This window comes from Rhinopithecus roxellana, chromosome 7 (genome assembly GCF_007565055.1).
Source record: "Rhinopithecus roxellana isolate Shanxi Qingling chromosome 7, ASM756505v1, whole genome shotgun sequence".
In the NCBI taxonomy this organism is placed as follows: Eukaryota; Metazoa; Chordata; class Mammalia; order Primates; family Cercopithecidae; genus Rhinopithecus; species Rhinopithecus roxellana.
In genome coordinates, this window is record NC_044555.1 from 7,494,183 (window position 1) to 7,516,131 (window position 21,949).

The 21,949-nt window shown below is 40.2% G+C and overlaps 1 protein-coding gene across 3 annotated transcripts in view; it reads left to right on the forward strand.

Moving 5' to 3' along the window:
* EDA2R (ectodysplasin A2 receptor) overlaps positions 1-21,554 on the forward strand; it is a 63,479-nt gene extending 41,925 nt beyond the window's left edge. For 2 of the 3 annotated variants that reach the window (XM_030934811.1, XM_030934809.1), the window contains exons 3-6: positions 14,303-14,481; positions 15,027-15,112; positions 16,734-16,898; positions 19,640-21,554. In XM_030934811.1, coding sequence (XP_030790671.1) covers positions 14,303-14,481; positions 15,027-15,112; positions 16,734-16,898; positions 19,640-20,016 — 807 coding nt within the window. In that variant the 3' untranslated portion in view covers positions 20,017-21,554. Of the gene's footprint in view, positions 1-14,302; positions 14,482-15,026; positions 15,113-16,733; positions 16,899-19,633 lie in introns of all 3 variants that reach the window. The other variant, XM_030934810.1, reaches the window with a different exon arrangement.
* Positions 21,555-21,949: the final 395 nt, after the last annotated feature.

A 21,949-nucleotide genomic window follows, 5' to 3' on the forward strand; every position in this document is an offset into this window, starting at 1 on the left:
GTTCATGTCACGGTTAAATTGTATGTTACTTTCAAGTTACTACATCTTAATTGACTCTGAGGTGAAATAATTTGCCCAGAGCAAAGATGAGACTCATGCCCATGTGTATATATATTACATATATATAAGCTTTAATATCTCTTTTAATGTCCAACATGACCTAACCTCTGGCGATCTTTCCTTTGTACTTTATCAATCATGTGGGTACCCCACTGTGGGACATAATGCCATGTGTAAAAACTTAAAATTAGTGCTTGTATCCCTTGATATCCCTGTGCCTTATTCTCTTCATTTTTAAAAATACAAAGGTAGGAATAAAGTGTGCTAGATAATTACTATGTTGTTTTCCAGCCACAGGTTCCTGTAACTGCCCAACCCAAAACCCTCCAAAGAGCTCCTAGTGCACTTAGAGAAAAATGAAAATTTCTCATAGACCTCAAGTCGCTATCTGGTCTGGTCCATACTTTTCTCTCTGACCTCCTTGTGTACCACCTTGTGGGGTTTTCTAAATACACAATCATGTCATCTGCAAACAGGGACAATTTGACTTCTTCTTTTCCTAACTGGATACCCTTTATTTCTTTCTCTTGCCTGATTGCCCTAGCCAGAACTTCCACACTATGTTGAATAAGAGCCATCCCACTACTCGGTATATACCCAAAGGATTATAAATCATGCTGCTATAAAGACACTTGCACACGTATGTTTATCGCGGCACTATTCACAATAGCAAAGACTTGGAATCAACCCAAATGTCTATCTGTGACAGATTGGATTAAGAAAATGTGGCACATATACACCATGGAATATTATGCAGCCATAAAAAAGGATGAGTTTGCGTCCTTTGTAGGGACATGGATGCAGCTGGAAACCATCATTCTTAGCAAACGATCACAAGAACAGAAAACCAAACACCGCATGTTCTCACTCATAGGTGGGAACTGAACAATGACACCACTTGGACACGGGAAGGGGAACATCACACATCGGGGCCTATCATGGGGAGGGGGAAGGGGGCAGGGGGGAGGGATTGCATTGGGAGTTATACCTGATATAAATGATGAATTGATGGGTGCTGACGAGTTAATGGGTGCAGCACACCAACATGGCACAAGTATACATATGTAACAAACCTGCACGTTATGCACATGTACCCTAGAACTTAAAGTATAATAAAAAATAGAAAATAAAAAAATAAAAATAAAAAAATAAAAAAAAAACATTGTTATTATAGGTGCTTTAGAATCCTTGTTCAATCATTCCAACATCTGCTTTATCTAAGAGTTGCTGCCAGTTAATTGATTTTTCTCATTCATGTTGTGTTTTTCCTTATTCTTATTTTCATGGGTGTTTTTTCATTGAGTTCTGGACATTTTGTCAATTATATCAGGAGACTCAGGGTCCTATTTAAATCTTTTACTTTATCAGGCAGCCATTTGTTTAGGTTTAGCATACAAGTTCTGGCCTATGTTTGTGAGCTGCAGTTCTAAAGACTATTTAATTTACAGGACCTTTGTAGTGTTATTTGTGATCTGTGGGGTTTATCTTTGCTGCCTCACGTATAGAAAATTTCCTGGGCCAGGTCACTGGTCCATCTAGGTCAGCATAAAGAAGTGTCTGAATTGTGGAGTCAAAGAACATTTCCCATAATGTACTACTTGTTATTAGTAGGATACCACTTGCCAGTGTACCCCCGCCACCTATTCCTATATGGGGGAAAAGAATCTCAGACCCACAGGACAAAGAAGTATTTGAGCTGGGTACTTATGATGGAATCTCTGGTGCCCGCTGCAGCCTATTGTCTCTAGTTGTGGGTGGGGAATCTCAGGCCCATGGGGAAGAGGCTTCTCAGGCAAACAATTTGTGCCTCAATTTTGCTTATTTGTGAAACATGGATTATAATGCACCCTTATAAGACTTTATGAATAAACAAGTATATAAATTCATGAGTGTGTGGAGTTTTGTCTGATTGATTCAATTATTTAGTCACAATATTCAGAATAGCATTCTCACACATTGTAGTGGCTTCAAAAATGTTTTCTGAGTTAACCAATAAAATAAAAGGGAGTGCTAAGCAATTAATCAATCAATCAGCCACTCAACTTATTGGTTAACTTTCAATAAATGCTTGCTTGCTTTTGTCATTCCCTTCTCTAGCAAGTGAGTAAGTCAGGAGTCAGGCATAGGTCTTCTGATTCCATTGCTATAGACAGAATAAAAACTTGCTTTCCAGAAGAACAATACCTAAAGTTCATCTGTTCATTGAAGGATTATTATGTTCTAGACATGGTGACAAGCACTACACACAACCCACACACAGAGCTATATATGTATCTCTGTGTATGTGTGTGTGTGTGTGTATCTGATTAAGAGACATCCTTTATCTAAATAAGAGCTGTTTGTGTTTCTTTTTCTGTGAATATACGTTTAGTTTCTTATAAGGTTGTTGTTAATTTATAGTAGCTCTGTATTTTAGGAATATAAATCTTTAGTCTGTGATATGGTGTACATCTGTTTACTAGTTCATTATTTATCTTCTAATTTTGCTTATGAATCTTTTACCCTGAAACTTTTTAAAATTTTTATGTAATTAGATCTATCTATCTTTCCTTTATTGCTTCTGGACTTTGAATTGCAGTTAGAGAAAATTTCTCCACTCCCAGATTAAAGAGAAATTTATTTATATTTTGTTTTGGTACTTTTTGGTTTTAATTTTTATCTATAAATTTCTGATCTATTTTGAATTTACTCTGGTGTATAGTGTGAGTAATGTATCTAATTTTATCATTTTTCATATTGTCATTCAGTTATACAACATAACCTATTTAAAAAGCCAGCTATTCTCCATTGCTTTGAGATATACCCTTTGTTCATTTGGTCACCTCATGTAATCTTAACAAACCTATAAGTTAGATAGCATTATTTACAATTGGATTGACGAGAAAATTCAGGTCCAATGACTTGCCCAAGGTCACATCGCTGGTCAGTGATAGAAGTGGGAGTTACAGATAGGTCTTCATTACCATGGATCAGGGATTTTCATCACTACATTATATTTCCTAATAGTTTGACCCTCAGCTCACTGTTTTAAGCAGATATGGAAGCTATCACCATTCCGGTGGTGCACATAAGGTAGTAGAGAGTATAAGAAACCCTTTGCCTTTTCAAGAAACTTAGAGTAAAATGGCTAGTGCTCATATCAGATCCCATTGGCAGATGGGATCATTGTGAGTGAGGCTGCAAGGCATTGAGTAAAGCCTGAGTGGGTAAACACAGGGACAGAATGGCAGGAGTATTTAGAGCCTGCCTGATGCTCACTTTTTCCAACTCCTGGGAAAGTATAACTTAAATATTAGTTCAGGTAATACTAACTGCTGTAACAAATACTAAAGTCTGGTGACATAACAGGTTAAGGGGTTTATTCCTGAATGTAACTCCAATCCATGTTGGGGAGTAGGAAGTCTCTCCTCAGCCATTGAGGAAGGCAGGCTTATGGGAGCTCTGTATTTTTTAAACAGCCTTATTAAACTACAGTTCACCTACCAGGCAATTCACCCATGTAAGTTTACAATTCATGGTTTTTGGTATACTGCATTATGATTTTTAAGGTTGTGGTAAAATATATAATCTCAAATTTGCTGTATTAGCCATTGTAAGTGTATAATTCAGTAGCATTAATCATATTCACAATGTTATGCAACCATCACCCCTTTATTTCTAAGACTTTTTATTACCCCAATACAATCTCTGTATGCATTAAGCAATAACTCCCAATTTCTCCCTTCCCAAAGTACCTGATAGCCTCTACTCTCTATCTCCACAAATTTTCCTATTCTAGATATTTCATATAAGTGGAATCATATTTTTTCCTGCAATTACCTTTACCAGAGATATTTACTCTTTTTATGGCTTTGGGTTACTGTCCATTTTCTGTTCATTTCAGCCTGAAGGATTCCCTTCTTTTAGTCAGGTCTAGTGATATCAATCAGCTGTTGTTTATCTAGGGATGTTTTAATTATTCCTTTATTTTTGAAGAACTTTTTTGCTGTATATAGAGTTCTTGGTTAACAGTTTATTTGTTTAGGCACTTATATATGTCATCTCAGTGACTTTAAGTCTCTGCACTTTGTGATGAGAAATATACTTTGAATCTTACTGAGAATACCTTTACTTGACAAATAATTTCACTCTTCATTTTCAATATTTTCTTTTTGTTTTCAGCTATAAACATTTTGTTGATAGTGTATCTCAGCACGGGTCTCTTTATGTTTACTCTGCTTGGAGTTTCTTGAGCCTCTTGGATGGGTAAATTTATGTCTTTCATCAAAATTGAGAAGTTTTAAGCCATTATATCTTCAAATAGTCATTCTCGTTCCTCATCTCCCTATTTTTTGTGAGAATCCTGTAACGCATATATGGGTCACCTGCATGATGTTCCACAAGTTCCTTATGTTCTGTTTACTTTCTTCTCCTCAGACTTGATAATTGAAATTGTCCTACATTCAGGTTTGCTCATTTTTTTCTTTTACCTACTCAAATTCTCTAGTGAAGTTTTCATGTCATTTATCTTACTTTTTCGCTCCAGCATTTATGTTTGGTTCCTTTCTACAATTTTTCTTTACCAATATTGTCACTTTGTTTATACATTTGTTTCCTGATTTCTTTTAATTCTTTGTCCATGTTTGTCTTTGAGCAAATTTAAGATGGTTCTTTTAGTCTTCGTCTACTAAGTGCAATGTCTGGGCTTCCTCAAGAATAGTCTCAGTTCTTTCTTTTTCTTGTTCCTTTGAATGGGCCACAGTTGCCTGTTTCTTTTTACACTGTGTGATTTACTTTTTGTTGTTAAAAACTGGGCAGTTTTGCATTGTAATGAAGTAACTCTGGAAGTTAGATTCCCCCTTTTCCTCACATTTATCTGTTTTATTTTTGTTTATTTTATTTATTTTTTTTTCTAGATTTGTGTTGTTGAAGGTGATAGTGGCCTTCTGTTGTTGTTATATTATTATTATTATTATTATTATTATTATTATTATTATTATTATTTTGTTTGAGACTGGGTGTTGCTCTGTCACCCCGACTGGAGTGTGGTGTCATGGTTATTGCTGACTGCAGCCTCCACTTCCTGGGCTTTAGCGATTCTCCCAACTTAGCCACCTGAGTAGCTGGGACCACAGGTGCATGCCACCATGCCCAACTAATTTTTGTATTTTTGGTAGAGACAGGGCTTTGCCATGTTGCCTATGCTAGCACTCCATTTGTTTAGGTGTTTTTCCAAACTATTTTTGTAGAGACTATTTTTTGTCATGCATCGTCATTGAAACCTATGTTAATTTAGCTCATGTTCAGCTAATGTTTGGACAGCAATTTCATTGAATGTTAAAAGTTAAAAAATGAAAACAACAACCAAAAGAAAAAATAGTCACACACTTCTATCACATTTTTAGATTGGCTCTGTGCTGAGGCACTCCTTAAACAGTTAGCCAGATGTGCACTTAACTTAAGGATCAGCCTGACATGTAAGCTTTAGGTCTCCACTAGTATTTTATGAGCATGTGTCTTGTATGCACACACCTTTCTAAATTCTTCCACGTGGATACTTTTGAATGTCCTTATTTCTAAAGGAACCCCCGTCCAGCTTTTGCTTCCAGATTCAGACAGTCTGTTTTATTTCTTAATCCATAATCATTGCCTTAGGCATTGTGGTTTGTTAGTTTGTCTTGCAGGATTTTGAAACAGTGCCCATCACTTTTCCAATCTGCATTCTGAATCGAGTGGAACATACATAAATACCTTATATCAGACCTTCAAATAGCCCTCAAAGAGGTTAGGACAGATATACACAGTAATTTGTCAATAAGTTTTGCTTAGCTCATTCTGGAATCAGGTACTGAGGTCTCACACTAGGAATACAGGCTGAGGCTACTTTAAGACTTACACTACTTTAGGATTGCCACTGCTCTGCGGTGAGGGATGTAACAAATACAAGTAAAAATAGCGGAAAACTACTTTCCTATTATTTTCAAATGGCTTTTTCTTGAATTTAACATTTACATGATTCATGTAAGCCTTTGAATGTTTTCCAGAGTTCTGACAACATTTATTATGACAGTTCCTGCTTGTTTTTCTGTGTTTCTGTGGGGGCATAAGAGCTTGAAGCTGCCCACTCCTCCATTTTATCTGGTTTCCTCTATCATTCTTTTTTTTTTTTTTTTTTTTTGCATAAAATCTTTTTTTTTTTTATTAGACTTTAAGTTCTAGGGTACATGTGCATAACGTGCAGGTTTGTTACATATATATACTTATGCCATGTTGGTGTGCTGCACCCATCAACTCATCAGCACCCATTAATTCATCATTTATATCATGTATAACTCCCCAATGCAATCCCTACCCCCTCCCCCCTCCCCATGCTAGGCCCCAGTGTGTGATGTTCCCCTTCCCGAGTCCAAGTGATCTCATTGTTCAGTTCCCACCTATGAGTGAGAACATGCAGTGTTTGGTTTTCTCTTCTTGTGATAGTTTGCTAAGAATGATGGTTTCCAGCTGCATCCATGTGACTACAAAGGACGCAAAATCATCCTTTTTTATGGCTGCATAGTATTCCATGGTGTATATGTGCCACATTTTCTTAATCCAGTCTGTCACAGATGGACATTTGGGTTGATTCCAAGTCTTTGCTATTGTGAATAGTGCTGCAATAAACATATGTGTGCATGTGTCTTCATAGTAGAATAATGTATAATCCTTTGGGTATATACCCAGTAGTGGGATGGCTGGGTCATATGGTACATCTAGTCCTAGATCCTTGAGGAATTGCCATACTGTTTTCCATAATGGTTGAACTAGTTTACAATCCCACCACATATTTATTCCAAGGTTTCCAGGGGTGTCAGCAGGCACTGGAAAATGAATGTATGAAGAAAATTTAAGTATCACACAGGACATGTTTTTGAGTCAGGCCTGGGAATGGCAAACAATATTAGTATCTGTATTTCATTGGCTAAAAATGATGCACATGCCCCCACTTCATTGCAGTGGGGTTAAGGAATATAGGCTAGTGGTATTCCCAGGAGAAATAAAGAATAGGTTGAGTGAACAACCAGCCAGCTTCTGCTACAACTAGCATACAGTTAATATCCTTCTACAACTAGAGTTGTTTCTTTGAGAAAGAGCTGTGACTGGTATCAGGCAGGAATCTTGTTCCTGTTGGGGTTAGGCTGTCAGCTTTAGTAATCTTTAGAGAAGATTTATTCCAATTTACTCAGTGTTGGGACTTCTGATGCCCAGAAATTGGGGGTCAGGGAGGAAGGAGTATGGCCAAACGTAGTACCAGAGCTGAGATAAGAGCCAACTAGAGTGTTTACCTCTCATCTATACCATTGGCATTCAAACATTTCTTTACCATGATCTAGACTAAGAAATAACTTTTTGTCACAACTCAATGTACGCTTTCAGGCATTTTATCTAGAAAACTCTTATAAAACAGTACTGATGTGGGTAGTGCTTATGACTATTTGTCAAATATTTCAGCTCCCCACATTCTATCACACTGTAGAATTGCATTTTCTTGTACCCTTTTTAGTTATTAATGATGATGTGATATGTACGGCCAAGGACATGTGAGTAAAGCAATATGGGTCATTTTTTGGGGAAAACTTTAACAGCTTGTACACAGTTCAGAATGTTTCAATCATAAAAGCACAAAAATAAAGGTTCTGTAACCCTGGGTACCCCATTGAGGATGATGTACAGCAGAGTCCTCAGGAAGCCCCTGGTAGGCAAATATGATGAATGAGAAATAAACTTTTATTCTTTTTTTTTTTTTTTTTTTTTTTTTTTTTACTTTAAGTTCTAGGGTACCTGTGCATAAAGTGCAGGTTTGTTACATATGTATATTTGTGCCATTTTGGTGTGCTGCACCCATCAAATCGTCAGCACCCATCAATTCATCATTTATATCATGTATAACTCCCCAATGCAATCCCTCAACCCTCCCCCCTCCCCATGATAGGCCCCGGTGTGTGATGTTCCCCTTCCTGAGTCCAAGTGATCTCATTGTTCAGTTCCCACCTATGAGTGAGAACATGCGGTGTTTGGTTTTCTCTTCTTGTGATAGTTTGCTAAGAATGATGGTTTCCAGCTGCATCCATGTCACTACAAAGGATGCAAAATCATCCTTTTTAATGGCTACATAGTATTCCATGGTGTATATGTGCCCCATTTTCTTAGTCCAGTCTGTCACAGATGGACATTTGGGTTGATTCCAAGTCTTTGCTATTGTGAATAGTGCTGCAATAAACATACGTGTGCATGTGTCTTTGTAGTAGAATAATTTATAATCCTTTGGGTATATACCCAGTAGTGGGATGGCTGGGTCATATGGTACATCTAGTTCTAGATCCTTGAGGAATTGCCATACTGTTTTCCGTAATGGTTGAACTAGTTTACAATCCCACCAACAGTGTAAAAGTGTTCCTATTTCTCCACATCCTCTCCAACAACTGTTGTTTCCTGACTTTTTAATGATTGCCATTCCAGCTGGTGTGAGATGGTATCTCATTGTGGTTTTGATTTGCATTTCTCTGATGGCAAGTGATGATGAGCAGTTTTTCATGTGTCTGTTGGCTGTATGAATATCTTCTTTTGAGAAATGTCTGTTCATATCCTTTGCCCACTTTTTGATGGGGTTGTTTTTTTTTTTCTTGTATATTTGTTTGAGTTCTTTGTAGATTCTGGATATTAGCCCTTTGTCAGATGAGTAGATTGCAAAAATTTTCTCCTATTCTGTAGGTTGCCTGTTCACTCTGATGGTAGTTTCTTTTGCTGTGCAGAAGCTTTTTAGTTTAATTAGATCCCATTTGTCAATTTTGGCTTTTGCTGCCGTTGCTTTTGGTGTTTTAGACATGAAGTCCTTACCCGTGCCTATGTCCTAAATGGTACTACCTAGATTTTCTTCTAGGGTTTTTATGGTATTAGGTCTAACATTTAAGTCTCTAATCCATCTTGAATTAATCTTCCTATAAGGAGTAAGGAAAGGATCCATTTTCAGCTTTCTACTCATGGCTAGCCAGTTTTCCCAGCACCATTTCTTAAATAGGGAATCCTTTCCCCATTTCTTGTTTCTCTCAGGTTTGTCAAAGATCAGATGGCTGTAGATGTGTGGTATTATTTCTGAGGACTCTGTTCTGATCCATTGGTCTACAGCTCTGTTTTGGTACCAGTACCATGCTGTTTTGGTTACTGTAGCCTTGTAGTATAGTTTGAAGTCAGGTCGCGTGACGCCTCCGGCTTTGTCAGTTTGACTTAGGATTGTCTTGGCACTGCGGGCTCTTTTTTGGTTCCATATGAACTTTAAAGCAGTTTTTTCCAATTCTGTGAAGAACCTCACTCGTAGCTTGATGGGGATGGCATTGAATCTATAAATAACCTTGGGCAGTATGGCCATTTTCACAATATTGATTCTTCCTATCCATGAGCATGGTATGTTCTTCCATTTGTTTGTGTCCTCTTTGATTTCACTGAGCAGTGGTTTGTAGTTCTCCTTGAAGAGGTCCTTTACATCCCTTGTAAGTTGGAATCCTAGGTATTTTATTCTCTTTGAAGCAATTGTGAATGGATGTTCATTCCTGACTTGGCTCTCTGCTTGTCTGTTACTGGTGTATAAAAATGCTTATGATTTTTGCACATTAATTTTGTATCCTTGGACTTTGCTGAAGTTGCTTATCAGCTTAAGGAGATTTTGGGCTGAGACGATGGGGTTTTCTAAATATACAATCATGTCATCTGCAAACAGGGACAATTTGACTTCTTTTCCTAACTGAATACCCTTTATTTCTTTCTCTTGCCTGATTGCCCTAGCCAGAACTTCCAACACTATGTGGAATAGGAGTGGTGAGAGAGGGCATCCCTGTCTTGTGCCAGTTTTCAAAGGGAATTTTTCCATTTTTTGCCCATTCAGTATGATATTAGCTGTGGGTTTGTCATAAATAGCTCTTATTATTTTCAGGTACGTTCCATCAATACCGAATTTATTGAGCGTTTTTAGCATGAAGGGCTGTTGAATTTTGTCAAAAGGCTTTTCTGCATCTATTGCGATAATCATGTGGTTCTTGACTTTCGTTCTGTTTATATGCTGGATTATGTTTATTGATTTGCGAATGTTAAACCAGCCTTTCATCCCAGGGATGAAGCCCACTTGATCATGGTGGATAAGCTTTTTGATGTGCTGCTGAATCCGGTTTGCCAGTATTTTATTGAAGATTTTTGCATCGATGTTCATCAGGGATATTGGTCTAAAATTCTCTTTTTCTGTTGTGTCTCTGCCAGGCTTTGGTATCAGGATGATGTTGGCCTCATAAAATGAGTTAGGGAGGGTTCCCTCTTTTTCTACTGATTGGAATAGTTTCAGAAGGAATGGTACCAGCTCCTCCTTGTACCTCTGGTAGAATTCAGCTGTGAATCCATCTGGTCCTGGACTTTTTTTTGGTGGGTAGGCTATTAATTGTTGCCTCAATTTCAGAGCCTGCTATTGGTCTATTCAGAGATTCAACTTCTTCCTGGTTTAGTCTTGGGAGAGTGTAAGTGTCCAGGAAATTATCCATTTCTTCTAGATTTTCCAGTTGATTTGCGTAGAGGTGTTTATAGTATTCTCTGATGGTAGTTTGTATTTCTGTGGGGTCGGTGGTGATATCCCCTTTATCATTTTTTATTACATCTATTTGATTCCTCTCTCTTTTCTTCTTTATTAGTCTTGTTAGCGGTCCATCAATTTTGTTGATCTTTTCAAAAAACCAACTCCTGGATTCATTGATTTTTTGGAGGGTTTTTTGTGTCTCTATCTCCTTCAGTTCGGCTCTGATCTTAGTTATTTCTTGCCTTCTGCTAGCTTTTGAATGTGTTTGTTCTTGCCTCTCTAGTTCTTTTAATTGTGATGTTAGAGTGTCAATTTTAGATCTTTCCTGCTTTCTCTTGTGGGCATTTAGTGCTATAAATTTCCCTCTACACACTGCTTTAAATGTGTCCCAGAGATTCTGGTATGTTGTATCTTTGTTCTCTTTGGTTTCAAAGAACATCTTTATTTCTGCCTTCATTTCATTATGTACCCAGTAGTTATTCAGAAGCAGGTTGTTCAGTTTCCATGTAGTTGAGCGGTTTTGATTGAGTTTCTTAGTCCTGAGTTCTAGTTTCATTGCACTGTGGACTGAGAGATAGTTTCTCATAATTTCTGTTCTTGTACATTTGCTGAGGAGTGCTTTACTTCCAATTATGTGGTCAATTTTGGAATAAGTGCGATGTGGTGCTGAGAAGAATGTATATTCTGTTGATTTGGGGTGGAGAGTTGTATAGATGTCTATTAGGTCCGCTTGGTGCAGAGATGAGTTCAATTCCTGGATATCCTTGTTAACTTTCTGTCTCGTTGATCTGTCTAATGTTCACAGTGGAGTTTTGAAGTCTCCCATTATTATTGTATGGGAGTCTAAGTCTCTTTGTAAGTCTCTAAGGACTTGCTTTATGAATCTGGGTGCTCCTGTATTGGGTGCATATATATTTAGGATAGTTAGCTCTTCCTGTTGAATTGATCCCTTTACCATTATGTAATGGCCTTCTTTGTCTCTTTTGATTTTTGATGGTTTAAAGTCTGTTTCATCAGAGACTAGGATTGCAACCCCTGCTTTTTTTTGTTCTCCATTTGCTTGGTAGATCTTCCTCCATCCCTTTATTTTGAGCCTATGTGTGTCTCTGCATGTGAGATGGGTCTCCTGAATACAGCAGACTGATGGGTCTTGACTCTTTATCCAGTTTGCCAGTCTGTGTCTTTTAATTGGAGCATTTAGTCCATTTACATTTAAGGTTAATATTGTTCTGTGTGAACTTAATCCTGCCATTATGATATTAACTGGTTATTTTGCTCGTTAGTTGATGTAGTTTCTTCCTAGCCTCGATGGTCTTTACATTTTGGCATGTTTTTGCAATGGCTGCTACCGGTTGTTCCTTTCCATGTTTAGGGCTTCCTTCAGGGTCTCTTGTAAGGCAGGCCTTGTGGTGACAAAGTCTCTAAGCATTTGCCTATCTGTAAAGGATTGTATTTCTCCTTCACTTATGAAACTTCGTTTGGCTGGATATGAAATTCTGGGTTTAAAATTCTTTTCTTTAAGAACGTTGAATATTGGCCCCCACTCCCTTCTGGCTTGTGGAGTTTCTGCTGAGAGGTCTGCTGTTAGTCTGATGGGCTTCCCTTTGTGGGTAACCCGACCTTTCTCTCTGGCTGCCCTTAAGATTGTTTCCTTCATTTCAACTTTGGTGAATCTGGCAATTATGTGTCTTGGAGATGCTCTTCTCGAGGAGTATCTTTGTGGCATTCTCTGTATTTCCTGAATTTGAATGTTGGCCTGCCCTACTAGATTGGGGAAGTTCTCCTGGATGATATCCTGAAGAGTGTTTTCCAACTTGGTTCCATTATCCCCCTCACTTTCAGGCACCCCAATCAGACGTAGATTTGGTCTTTTTACATAATCCCATACTTCTTGCAGGCTTTGTTCATTTCTTTTTCTTCTTTTTTCTTTTGGTTTGTCTTCTCGCTTCATTTCATTCATTTGATCCTCAATCGCTGATACTCTTTCTTCCAGTTGATCGAGTCGGCTACTGAAGCTTGTGCATTTGTCACGTATTTCTCGTGTCATGGTTTTCATCTCTGTCATGTCGTTTATGACCTTCTCTGCATTAATTAGTCTAGCTATCAATTCTTCCACTCTTTTTTCAAGATTTTTAGTTTCTTTGCACTGGGTATGTAATTCCTCCTTTAGCTCTGAGAAGTTTGATGGACTGAAGCCTTCTTCTCTCATCTCGTCAAAGTCATTCTCTGAACAGCTTTGATCCGTTGCTGGCGATGGGCTGCGCTCCTTTGCAGGGGGAGATGCGCTCTTATTTTTTGAATTTCCAGCTTTTCTGCCCTGCTTTTTCCCCATCTTTGTGGTTTTATCTGTCTCTGGTCTTTAATGATGGTGACGTACTGATGGGGATTTGGTATAGGTGTCCTTCCTGGTTGATAGTTTTCCTTCTGACAGTCAGGACCCTCAGCTATAGGTCTGTTGGAGATTGCTTGAGGTCCACTCCAGACCCTTTTTGCCTGGGTTTCAGCAGCAGAGGTTGCAGAAGATAGAATATTGCTGAACAGCGAGTGTACCTGTCTGATTCTTTCTTTGGAAGCTTCCTCTCGGGGTGTACTCCACCCTGTGAGGTGTGGGGTTTCAGACTGCCCCTAGTAGGGGATGTCTCCCAGTTAGGCTACTCACTGGTCAGGGACCCACTTGAGCAGGCAGTCTGTCCCTTCTCAGATCTCACCCTCCGTTTTGGGAGATCCAGTGCTCTCTTCAACGCTGTCAGACAGAGTCATTTGCGTCTGCAGAGGTTCCTGCTGCTTTTGTTGTTGTTGTTGTTAACTGTGCCCTGTCCCCAGAGGTGGAGTCTACAGAGACAGGCAGGTTTCCTTCAGCTGCTGTGAGCTCCACCCAGTTCGAGCTTCCCAGCGGCTTTGTTTACCTACTTAAGCCTCAGCAATGGCGGGCGCTCCTCGCCCAGCCTCGCTGCTGCCTTGTGGTTAGATGGCAGACTGCTGTGTTAGGAATGAGGGAGGCTCCGTGTGCGTGGGGCGCTCCCGGCCAGGTGTGGGATATATTCTCCTGGTGTGCCCGTTTGCTTAAAGCGCAGTATTGGGGTGGGAGTCACCCGATTTTCCAGGTGTTGTGTGTCTCAGTTCCCCTGGCTAGGAAAAGGGATTCCCTTCCACCTTGCGCTTCCCAGGTGAGGCGATGCCTCGCCCTGCTTCAGCTCTCGCTGGTCGGACTGCAGCAGCTGACCAGCACCGATTGTCCGGCACTCCCTAGTGAGATGACCCCAGTACCTCAGTTGAAGATGCAGAAATCACCGGTCTTCTGTGTCGCTCACACTAGGAGTTGGAGACTGGAGCTGTTCCTATTCCGCCATCTTGCTCTGCCCCAGCTTTTATTCTTTTAAGACACTGAGATTTAGGGTTTGATTTTTGCCTTACTACAGCATAGCCTGTGCTGACTGATACAAATACTTAGCTTTACTTCATTCTGTATACTCTTATAGTTGATATTATTATTCTATTTTGTTCTATTTTGTCTTTCAGTGCTGGCTGGAATCTAGTGAATTGGTTTTATGATTTAGTAATGGGGTTGCAAGTTGAAAAATACTACTCTGTGCATGTCCACTTGTCCCACAGGTGATCCCATCTCCAAGCTCCTATAAAGCAATATTAACACCTCCCATCTCTTTACAGGATTGTGGTTATGGAGAGGGTGGAGATGCCTACTGCACAGCCTGCCCTCCTCGCAGGTACAAAAGCAGTTGGGGCCACCACAGATGTCAGAGTTGCATCACCTGTGCTGTCATCAATCGTGTTCAGAAGGTCAACTGCACAGCTACCTCTAATGCTGTTTGTGGGGACTGTCTGCCCAGGTGAGCCTACTTTGTGAGACCAAGCTTGTCTGGACTTTTCTAGCTGTTGGAGGTATCTCCCATCCTCAACTCTCAGAACCTAGTTGAAGTATTCTACCTGTCAACATAATATTCAGTTTAAGCTCCAAGAAGAGAGAAGTGGTGTCTTCCCAAGAGCCCTCTATAAATTGCTTAGCACATTGTCAGTCACAGATGAGTACTTGACAGCTTTTTCATCATCACTCTCAGCCGAAGACCAAAGTTCAAGGTAAATCTCATTGTAGACTTAAAAGAAGTTATGATGTACTTGGTAGCAAAGCAGTGCACCACTCTCTTGTGGAATTAGGTCTCCTTTTGGCTACAAGGTGTGATGAATGGGGGAAGAAGTAGAGCGTCTGTCCGGGTCTCTGAGTCAGAATAAGACACAGAGGCAGATAACTCAGAATGAGGGGTGGGCACTTACTTTCAGGTTGGCAAGATTCTTAGGAGCTGCTTTCCCAGGATGAACTGGTCCACGTGCATTGCTTGTTTGATCACCCTGCCATTCTTAATTGCTCTGAACACAGGTTCTACCGAAAGACACGCATTGGAGGCCTGCAGGAGCAAGAGTGCATCCCGTGCACGAAGCAGACTCCCACCTCTGAAGTTCAATGTGTGTACCCAGTTCTCTTCTTCCCTTTTCTTCACATTCCATGGGGTGGCAACAAGATAGGGTAGTAAATACTTTCCCTATCCCCTCATACCTTTTCATGCAGAGTAGAGTAGCAAGGCAATCAGATTAGAATTCTCGTTTTACAACGTATTATTTTTGCAACTCTGTGCAAATCATTCAATCTCATTGAACCTCATTTCCCACCTCTGAAAAAAGGGTGAGTCATGATAATCATTTTTCTGCATACTTTGTGTGGTGGGTGTCTAGGTCTAATGATAAAATGGATATTAGGAAGCACTTTACAAATTATAGTATTTGTACACTTATGAGGTATTACTATTATACAAAGTACATAGGAACCCTTAGAGCTGAGGACTTGTAAGAGGCTGAATGAAGAATCAGGGTCTAACCTATGCCTATATCACTATCCATTTATCTGGCTGTCTATCTTTTTTGTCTACCATCTATTTGCTTACTTACTATTTTTAAATTATTGATATATTTTTTAAATCATGAAAAATTTCAAACGTAGAAATATTTTTTTAAGTGCAGAAAAATGTAAAATTAAAATGCAATTACCCAGCATCTATCCAAAGTTAATAAATCATAGCATTTTGCATATTTGCTTCAGATTTTTTAAAAGAATGAAGATTCCACAGAGATAATGGAATTCTCTTTTAGATTCTCTCAGAGTCCTGTTACCTCCCTACTTCCTCAGATACAACCACTATCCTGAAATTGTATGTATTCTGTTGGTAGGCTATGCTACAGTAACAAACAAACTGAAAAATTTCAGTGAATTTATACAATAAAAGTTTATTCTTTTTACTATGCAAAGGCCTTCCTACATCATTTGACTGTGCACTCTAGACCATATGTCTTCCAGGTTGATGATACAGGGGAAGAGATGGAGGAGACATATTGGTTCTTAACTGCCTCAGTGTGGAAGTGACACATGTCATTTCAACTCACAGTTCATTGGCTAGAAGTACTCTTATGGCCTTACTGCAAGGACATAAGGGGAACACATGGGAGTATGTGGATAATTGGTGAGCACCATGCCTCTGCCATACTGTCCACTAATGTTTTAATACTTGGGTTCTTTTGTGATATATGTGCATATTCATAACCAATATATGCTATTATTATGTATTTTATAATGTTTTGTAGAAGTGATATCAAGCTATATGTTCTGTTTCTCCAAATTTCTTTTTCCCCTCTATATTATTTATACTGATCCATAAAGGTCTTTAAGCGCTGTATAATAATGTAAGATTTTAGGATTATATCATGATTTGTTTATCTTGTGCTCTACTGAGGAATGTTTTAGCTTGTTTCCATTGATCTGGATTGTATAATTAGATGTGACATAGAAAGATCATAGGATACGTGCATCTTCGATTAATTGAACTAATTTGTACATGCCAGCAGTATATACAAATTCTTTTGCCTTGTCCTTCATGATTTTGCCTGCTCTAGAAAGAAGCAAAATGAGCATAGCCACCCTAATTGGGGAAGGCCCTAGGGAGAAGGGTGACAGTCTGAGGAAGTCCAGGCCCAGGGTCAGTGTGATTGTTTACTGCCCACACTAACTGACCTCCCCCATTTTTCTGTCTCACAGGTGCCTTCCAGTTGAGCTTAGTGGAGGCAGATGCACCCACAGTGCCCCCTCAGGAGGCCGCACTTGTTGCACTGGTGAGCAGCCTGCTAGTGGTGTTTACCCTGGCCTTCCTGGGGCTCTTCTTCCTCTACTGCAAGCAGTTCTTCAACAGACATTGCCAGCGTGGTAAGGGTGGCTGTTTCATGTTTCACATGAATCAGAAACAAGGCTCTTATTGGCAGAATAGAGGAATGTTCTGGGGTTGAGAGATAATGGGCCTTTTCTACTCTGCTTGAAAACCCCATGAATAGTCTTCTGTTGGCCTGGGGAACTATCTGGGGCTGCAATAGAAAGCATGGGACTTCAGAGATTACTGAAGCCAACCCTGAGAGTTTAGAAAACCTGGTTCATCACATTTCAGGGTTTTTTTAAGGAACGTGGTATGGTGGGAAACCCCTCAGGAAAGGAATTTGGAGACCTAGGTTCTACATCTACCTCTAAATCACCATGAAACCTTAGACAAGTCATCTAGCCTCTTCAGACCTCTTTCTTCTTAATCTTTAAGATAAGAGACAGGATTGGATTTGTTGATTTCTAAGATTTTTTCCAATTCTTTATATCTATACTAGTAGGTATAAATTATAAAGCATGTCATGAATTGAGGAAGGCTTGGCTATATCTGAGATATGACTGTAATAAAAGTGGTTGAGGTCTAAGGCAACTGCTATCAGTATAATAACTTCACAAATGGGGATAACTGAAAGCCCTATGTCCAGAGGAGTCGGCAAACCTAGACTTTTTCCCTCAGATAATACTGATGTCCAAGAGGTCTGGCCCAGTCCGTATCAGATGGCCATGCAAAATTCCAGATGGAAAATCATATTTAAAGTTACAATAACATTGTGATCTCTATTAAGCACAACTTCAGCTACTAGACAAGAATGGGGGACAGAAAATCCAGCTCACTGAGGGAAAAGATGGAGGAGTTGGGAAGGTGGCTGGTCAGGACCAGACAAAGAGTTAGAACTCCAGCCAAGAGTACCAAGGTTCAGTGCAGCTTCAGTGCCATTAAGGGAACTGAGAGTTAGGCAGTACACTGAAACAGGAACTCAGATCAGAGAATGAAGTTGATTTATAAGAGGGAGGATAAAGTTCACTAGATAAAAGAGTGCTAAGGACTCCTTTTCATCTTTGTGTCCAAAGCAGCAGTATTTGTGTGGGAAGATCCTGCTAACGTAAATTTGCCTTAGTCAGTTTGGCTCTGGGGCCTAGCAGTTGATCTTGAAAAGCCCAAGAGGTATATTTGGCTGTGCCCTGGTTTAATTGGAGATGAATATAGCATTTCGTGGGCTGCAGGATACACGGGAAACACTGTTGTCCCTTTATGATTTTTCTCAAAGTCTACTTCTTGCTAGTTCCTGGGACATTGTGACTCAGGGTAGACATTCCTGTTTCTGACTTTGGAGGCCAGCGTCCCAGATAAGAGTTGTTGCTTAGGCCCTGGATGCGTGGACATGAAATATGAACAATGAAGCGTTTGGACTCCAGGGTCCAGAAAATGAAAAGGAGAGAATATCAGAGAGCTGCCTCCGGAGAGGAGAGATGGATAACCCTTTTCTGCTCTCCTTCTATCCTGAAGATAATAATATGGTAACCTGCTTGGAATATGAAGGCAGGCAGTTTCCTCGCTGTTTTTATAAGGGGTAGGAAGGCTAGACACTTCCTCACTTTGGAAAACTGTTTTTCAGGAGTCACTGACTTACACACATACAGGAGTGAGAGGTATGTGTGAATTAGATCCAATGTAAGATTGCAAGAGAGAAAAGTAGCAACTGTGGCAAACTAGAGAGCACATCCCTTATCAAAAGGAGAATCCCACTACTTGGCTCCAGCTCTTTGTAACCACGTGGAAAAATTTAGTGTTGCAAGATCTTCTACATTTTCAAGAGAATTCAGAAATCTGGAATTTTTTACTGAAATTGTGTTAAGCATAGTCAATGAATTTGAATAAAGAACAAAATCACAACCAAAGCAAAGAGGCCAAACACACATCCCATAGTTTCTCAGTTTGTGACCTGATGTTGAATTGGACCCATGCATAAAGGGGGTATTACTTTTCTATCATGGCCATAACAAATTACCACACAATTAGTAGCTTATTATCTCACAGTTTCCATAGCTCAGACGTTCAGTAAGCTCAATTTGGTCTCTGCTTACAGTCTCAAACAATGCCAAAATTAAGATATTGGCAGGGCTGTGTTTCTTTCTGGAGTCTCTGGGAGAGAATCTATTTGCTTGATCATGCACAAGGGTGGCAGAATTCAGGTCTATGCAGTTAAAGGACTTAGGTCCCATTTCCTTGCCGGCTGTAAGCCTCTAGGGCCACGTACATTCTTTGACTCATGGCCCCCTTCTATTTTCAAAACTAGCAATGGTGAGTTCTTCTCATGCCACATCTCTCTGATACTCTCTATCTCCTCTGCCTTCCTCTTCTGCTTTTAGGGACACAGGATTACATTGGATCCATAGAATAATCCAGGATTCTCTCCCTATTTTGAGATCCATAACCTTAATTCCATCTGCAGAGTCTAGTTTGCCATATAACTTAATGTACATAGACATAAGACCAGACCAAATGGCAAGGGAGACGGTATCAAAATCCTGTTTCCCCCAAAGGTGTCCTTTTCTCTAGAGAAATTGATTATTTTCCCTGATCCAGTACCAGGTAGCCTCAATCTGATACCCGAATGTAAGTATGTCTCTCAACTGTGTCACCTCAGCCTGGTGCTACGTGCTCTAGTCCCCAGGGAGAGGAAGGGAAGAATCAGCTCCCAGACCTTTCCCTATCTTGTGCTCAGTACCGAGTGCCTAGTTGAGAAGAGCCCCTGCTTTGGGGTAACCCAGTGGCTTTCTGCTTCGAGTTGCAGGAGGTTCGCTGAAGTTTGAGGCTGATAACACAGCAGAGGAGGAATCTCTCTTCTCCATGCCACCCAGCAAGGAGACCAGTCCTGAGCCCCAAATGAGTGAGAGCATCTTTCAGACCCAGCCACTTAACCCTATCCTTGAGGATGACTGCAGCTCGACTAGTGGCTTCCCCACACAGGAGTCCTTTACCACGGCCTCCTGCGCCTCAGAGAGCCACTCCCACTGGGTCCACAACCCCATCGAATGCACAGAGCTGGACCTGCAAAAGTTTTCCAGCTCTTCCTCCTATACCGGAGCTGAGACCTTGAGGGGAAACACAACCGAAAGCACTGGAGACGGACTGGAGCTCAATGTGCCCTTTGAAGTTCCCAGCCCTTAACTCTAATGAGGTGAGCTGGAAAGGTGGATCAGAAAAAAAACAAAAACAACAACAGAAAATAAAACAGAAATTAAGGACTACCCTCAAGGAATTCCCCTCTGGAATATTATTGTTCACTAGGAGTGGAGGAACAACAGCAAGATAGGAACACTTGTGGGTGGAGGGGCAACAGTGGTGTTGCTATACTTTTAAGCCAGATAGATATCACACTTCTGGGTCTGCAATTGTCAGGGAACTGGCAAGGTTGTCATGACACCAGTCTCTCCATTCTGGCCTTTTTCAAGCTGTCTCAGGGCGCCACTATCTAATGGTCATATTCAGGTATCTCCCTTTGTGTGTACAAGCAGCATAGCACAGTAGAAAAAAAAATATACAAGCCTTGTCATCTGGAAACCCTACATTTCAAATCAACCTCCATTCCCTAATAACTATACAAACTTTGTGCATATATCCCTTCATTTTACGTTTTACAGAGGCAGGAACTGAGACACAGAGAGGGAAAGTTAGTTTCTCAAAGTCACAGAGCAAATTAGTGGGCTAGAACTGGGCAAGAACTACATTTTAGAGTTGGTCCAACTCCACCATTGCAACCATTTGATAGCCAATGTTGGTTTCTCAAAGGCTTACGTAGCATGAGGTAGAAGAGTAGGTAGATTCCCAGTTTTCAACTAACCAAATATCTTGCACTGTCCAATTCTGTATTTCTTCAGTTAATACATTTTCACTTCTCCCAATGTCTTCCCTGCTCCCTGCATCCAACCTAAGAAAATGTGAACAAATGCACATTTGAAAGTCATAACTAATATCAAATTTGAAAGTTATAACTGATATCAAATCAGTCAACTTAGGTACCTTCAAGGTTATCTAGTCCAGTTCTTCTTCCAAGGCTTGGGTTCATTTTATAATATCCCCACTAAGAGTTTGTGTAGTCCTTGCTCACATACTTGAGGTGGCAGAGGGCTGACTACTACTCAATGTGTATTATAATATATACAATTGTGACTGGTGAATTTTAGCTCAATGTAAGAAAGAGCTTTTCCTATAGTACCCGCCTATCCATCCTGGCTCTGTTCCTTGTGCCAGGCAGACCTCATCAGTTTCCTGTGCTTTAAGATAGCCCTGCAGAGGCTTGAAGACAACATCGCCTCTCTGGAGAATACCACTTTAGGTTCTTCTAAAGTATGTGGAGCTTAGAACTAAACCCATCTTCAGGATAAATGGTTTCACCAATGTAGAATAGGGTAGAATTGTCATATCCCTATCTAAGTAATGTGTTTCTGCTATTACATCCTCAACCATCAGCTTAACCTGTGATATTTGGAGGGGTAGAGAGAGAAGGGTACTAGTGACATTTACCTACATGTTTCTAACTTGATCTGCTCCCTCCCTAAGTCTCTTGGGCTCCTGGCAGCCAGTTGTTCTCTCTGGACTCTGCTTCCTTGTTGCTATACCACAACAGCAGCAGGGGCCTGAAATGTGGTGTCTGCAAGAGCTAATACTCTACAGATGTGGCATATCCTGTCCCATCCCACCAGAGAATTGATTCTCCATTTCACCGGGACTGATCTGGAGCATTTCTTGCTTCCCTGTTGTAGTCTGGGGAGCCAGATTCTACATTCATGGGACTACCAAACATGTTCCTAGCTCAACTTGAATATAGAGAAGAGGAGAGAGGACAGTGAATGAGGTAGGGTTTCCATGCCTGCATTTTTGGTCAGGTAAACCTCTCAAAATTGTGTCAGCACATCTACCTAGCACTTTAGGGACAAGATCAAGCCCTTCTCCCCTTTTAGCTCCTCCACACAGCCTCCTTCCTCAACATACACACACACACACACACACACACTCACACACACATATACATACACACACACACGTATTAATATCTATCTTGGGGGAGGCCTGGTGCCATAATGCCCAAGCTCACATCTCA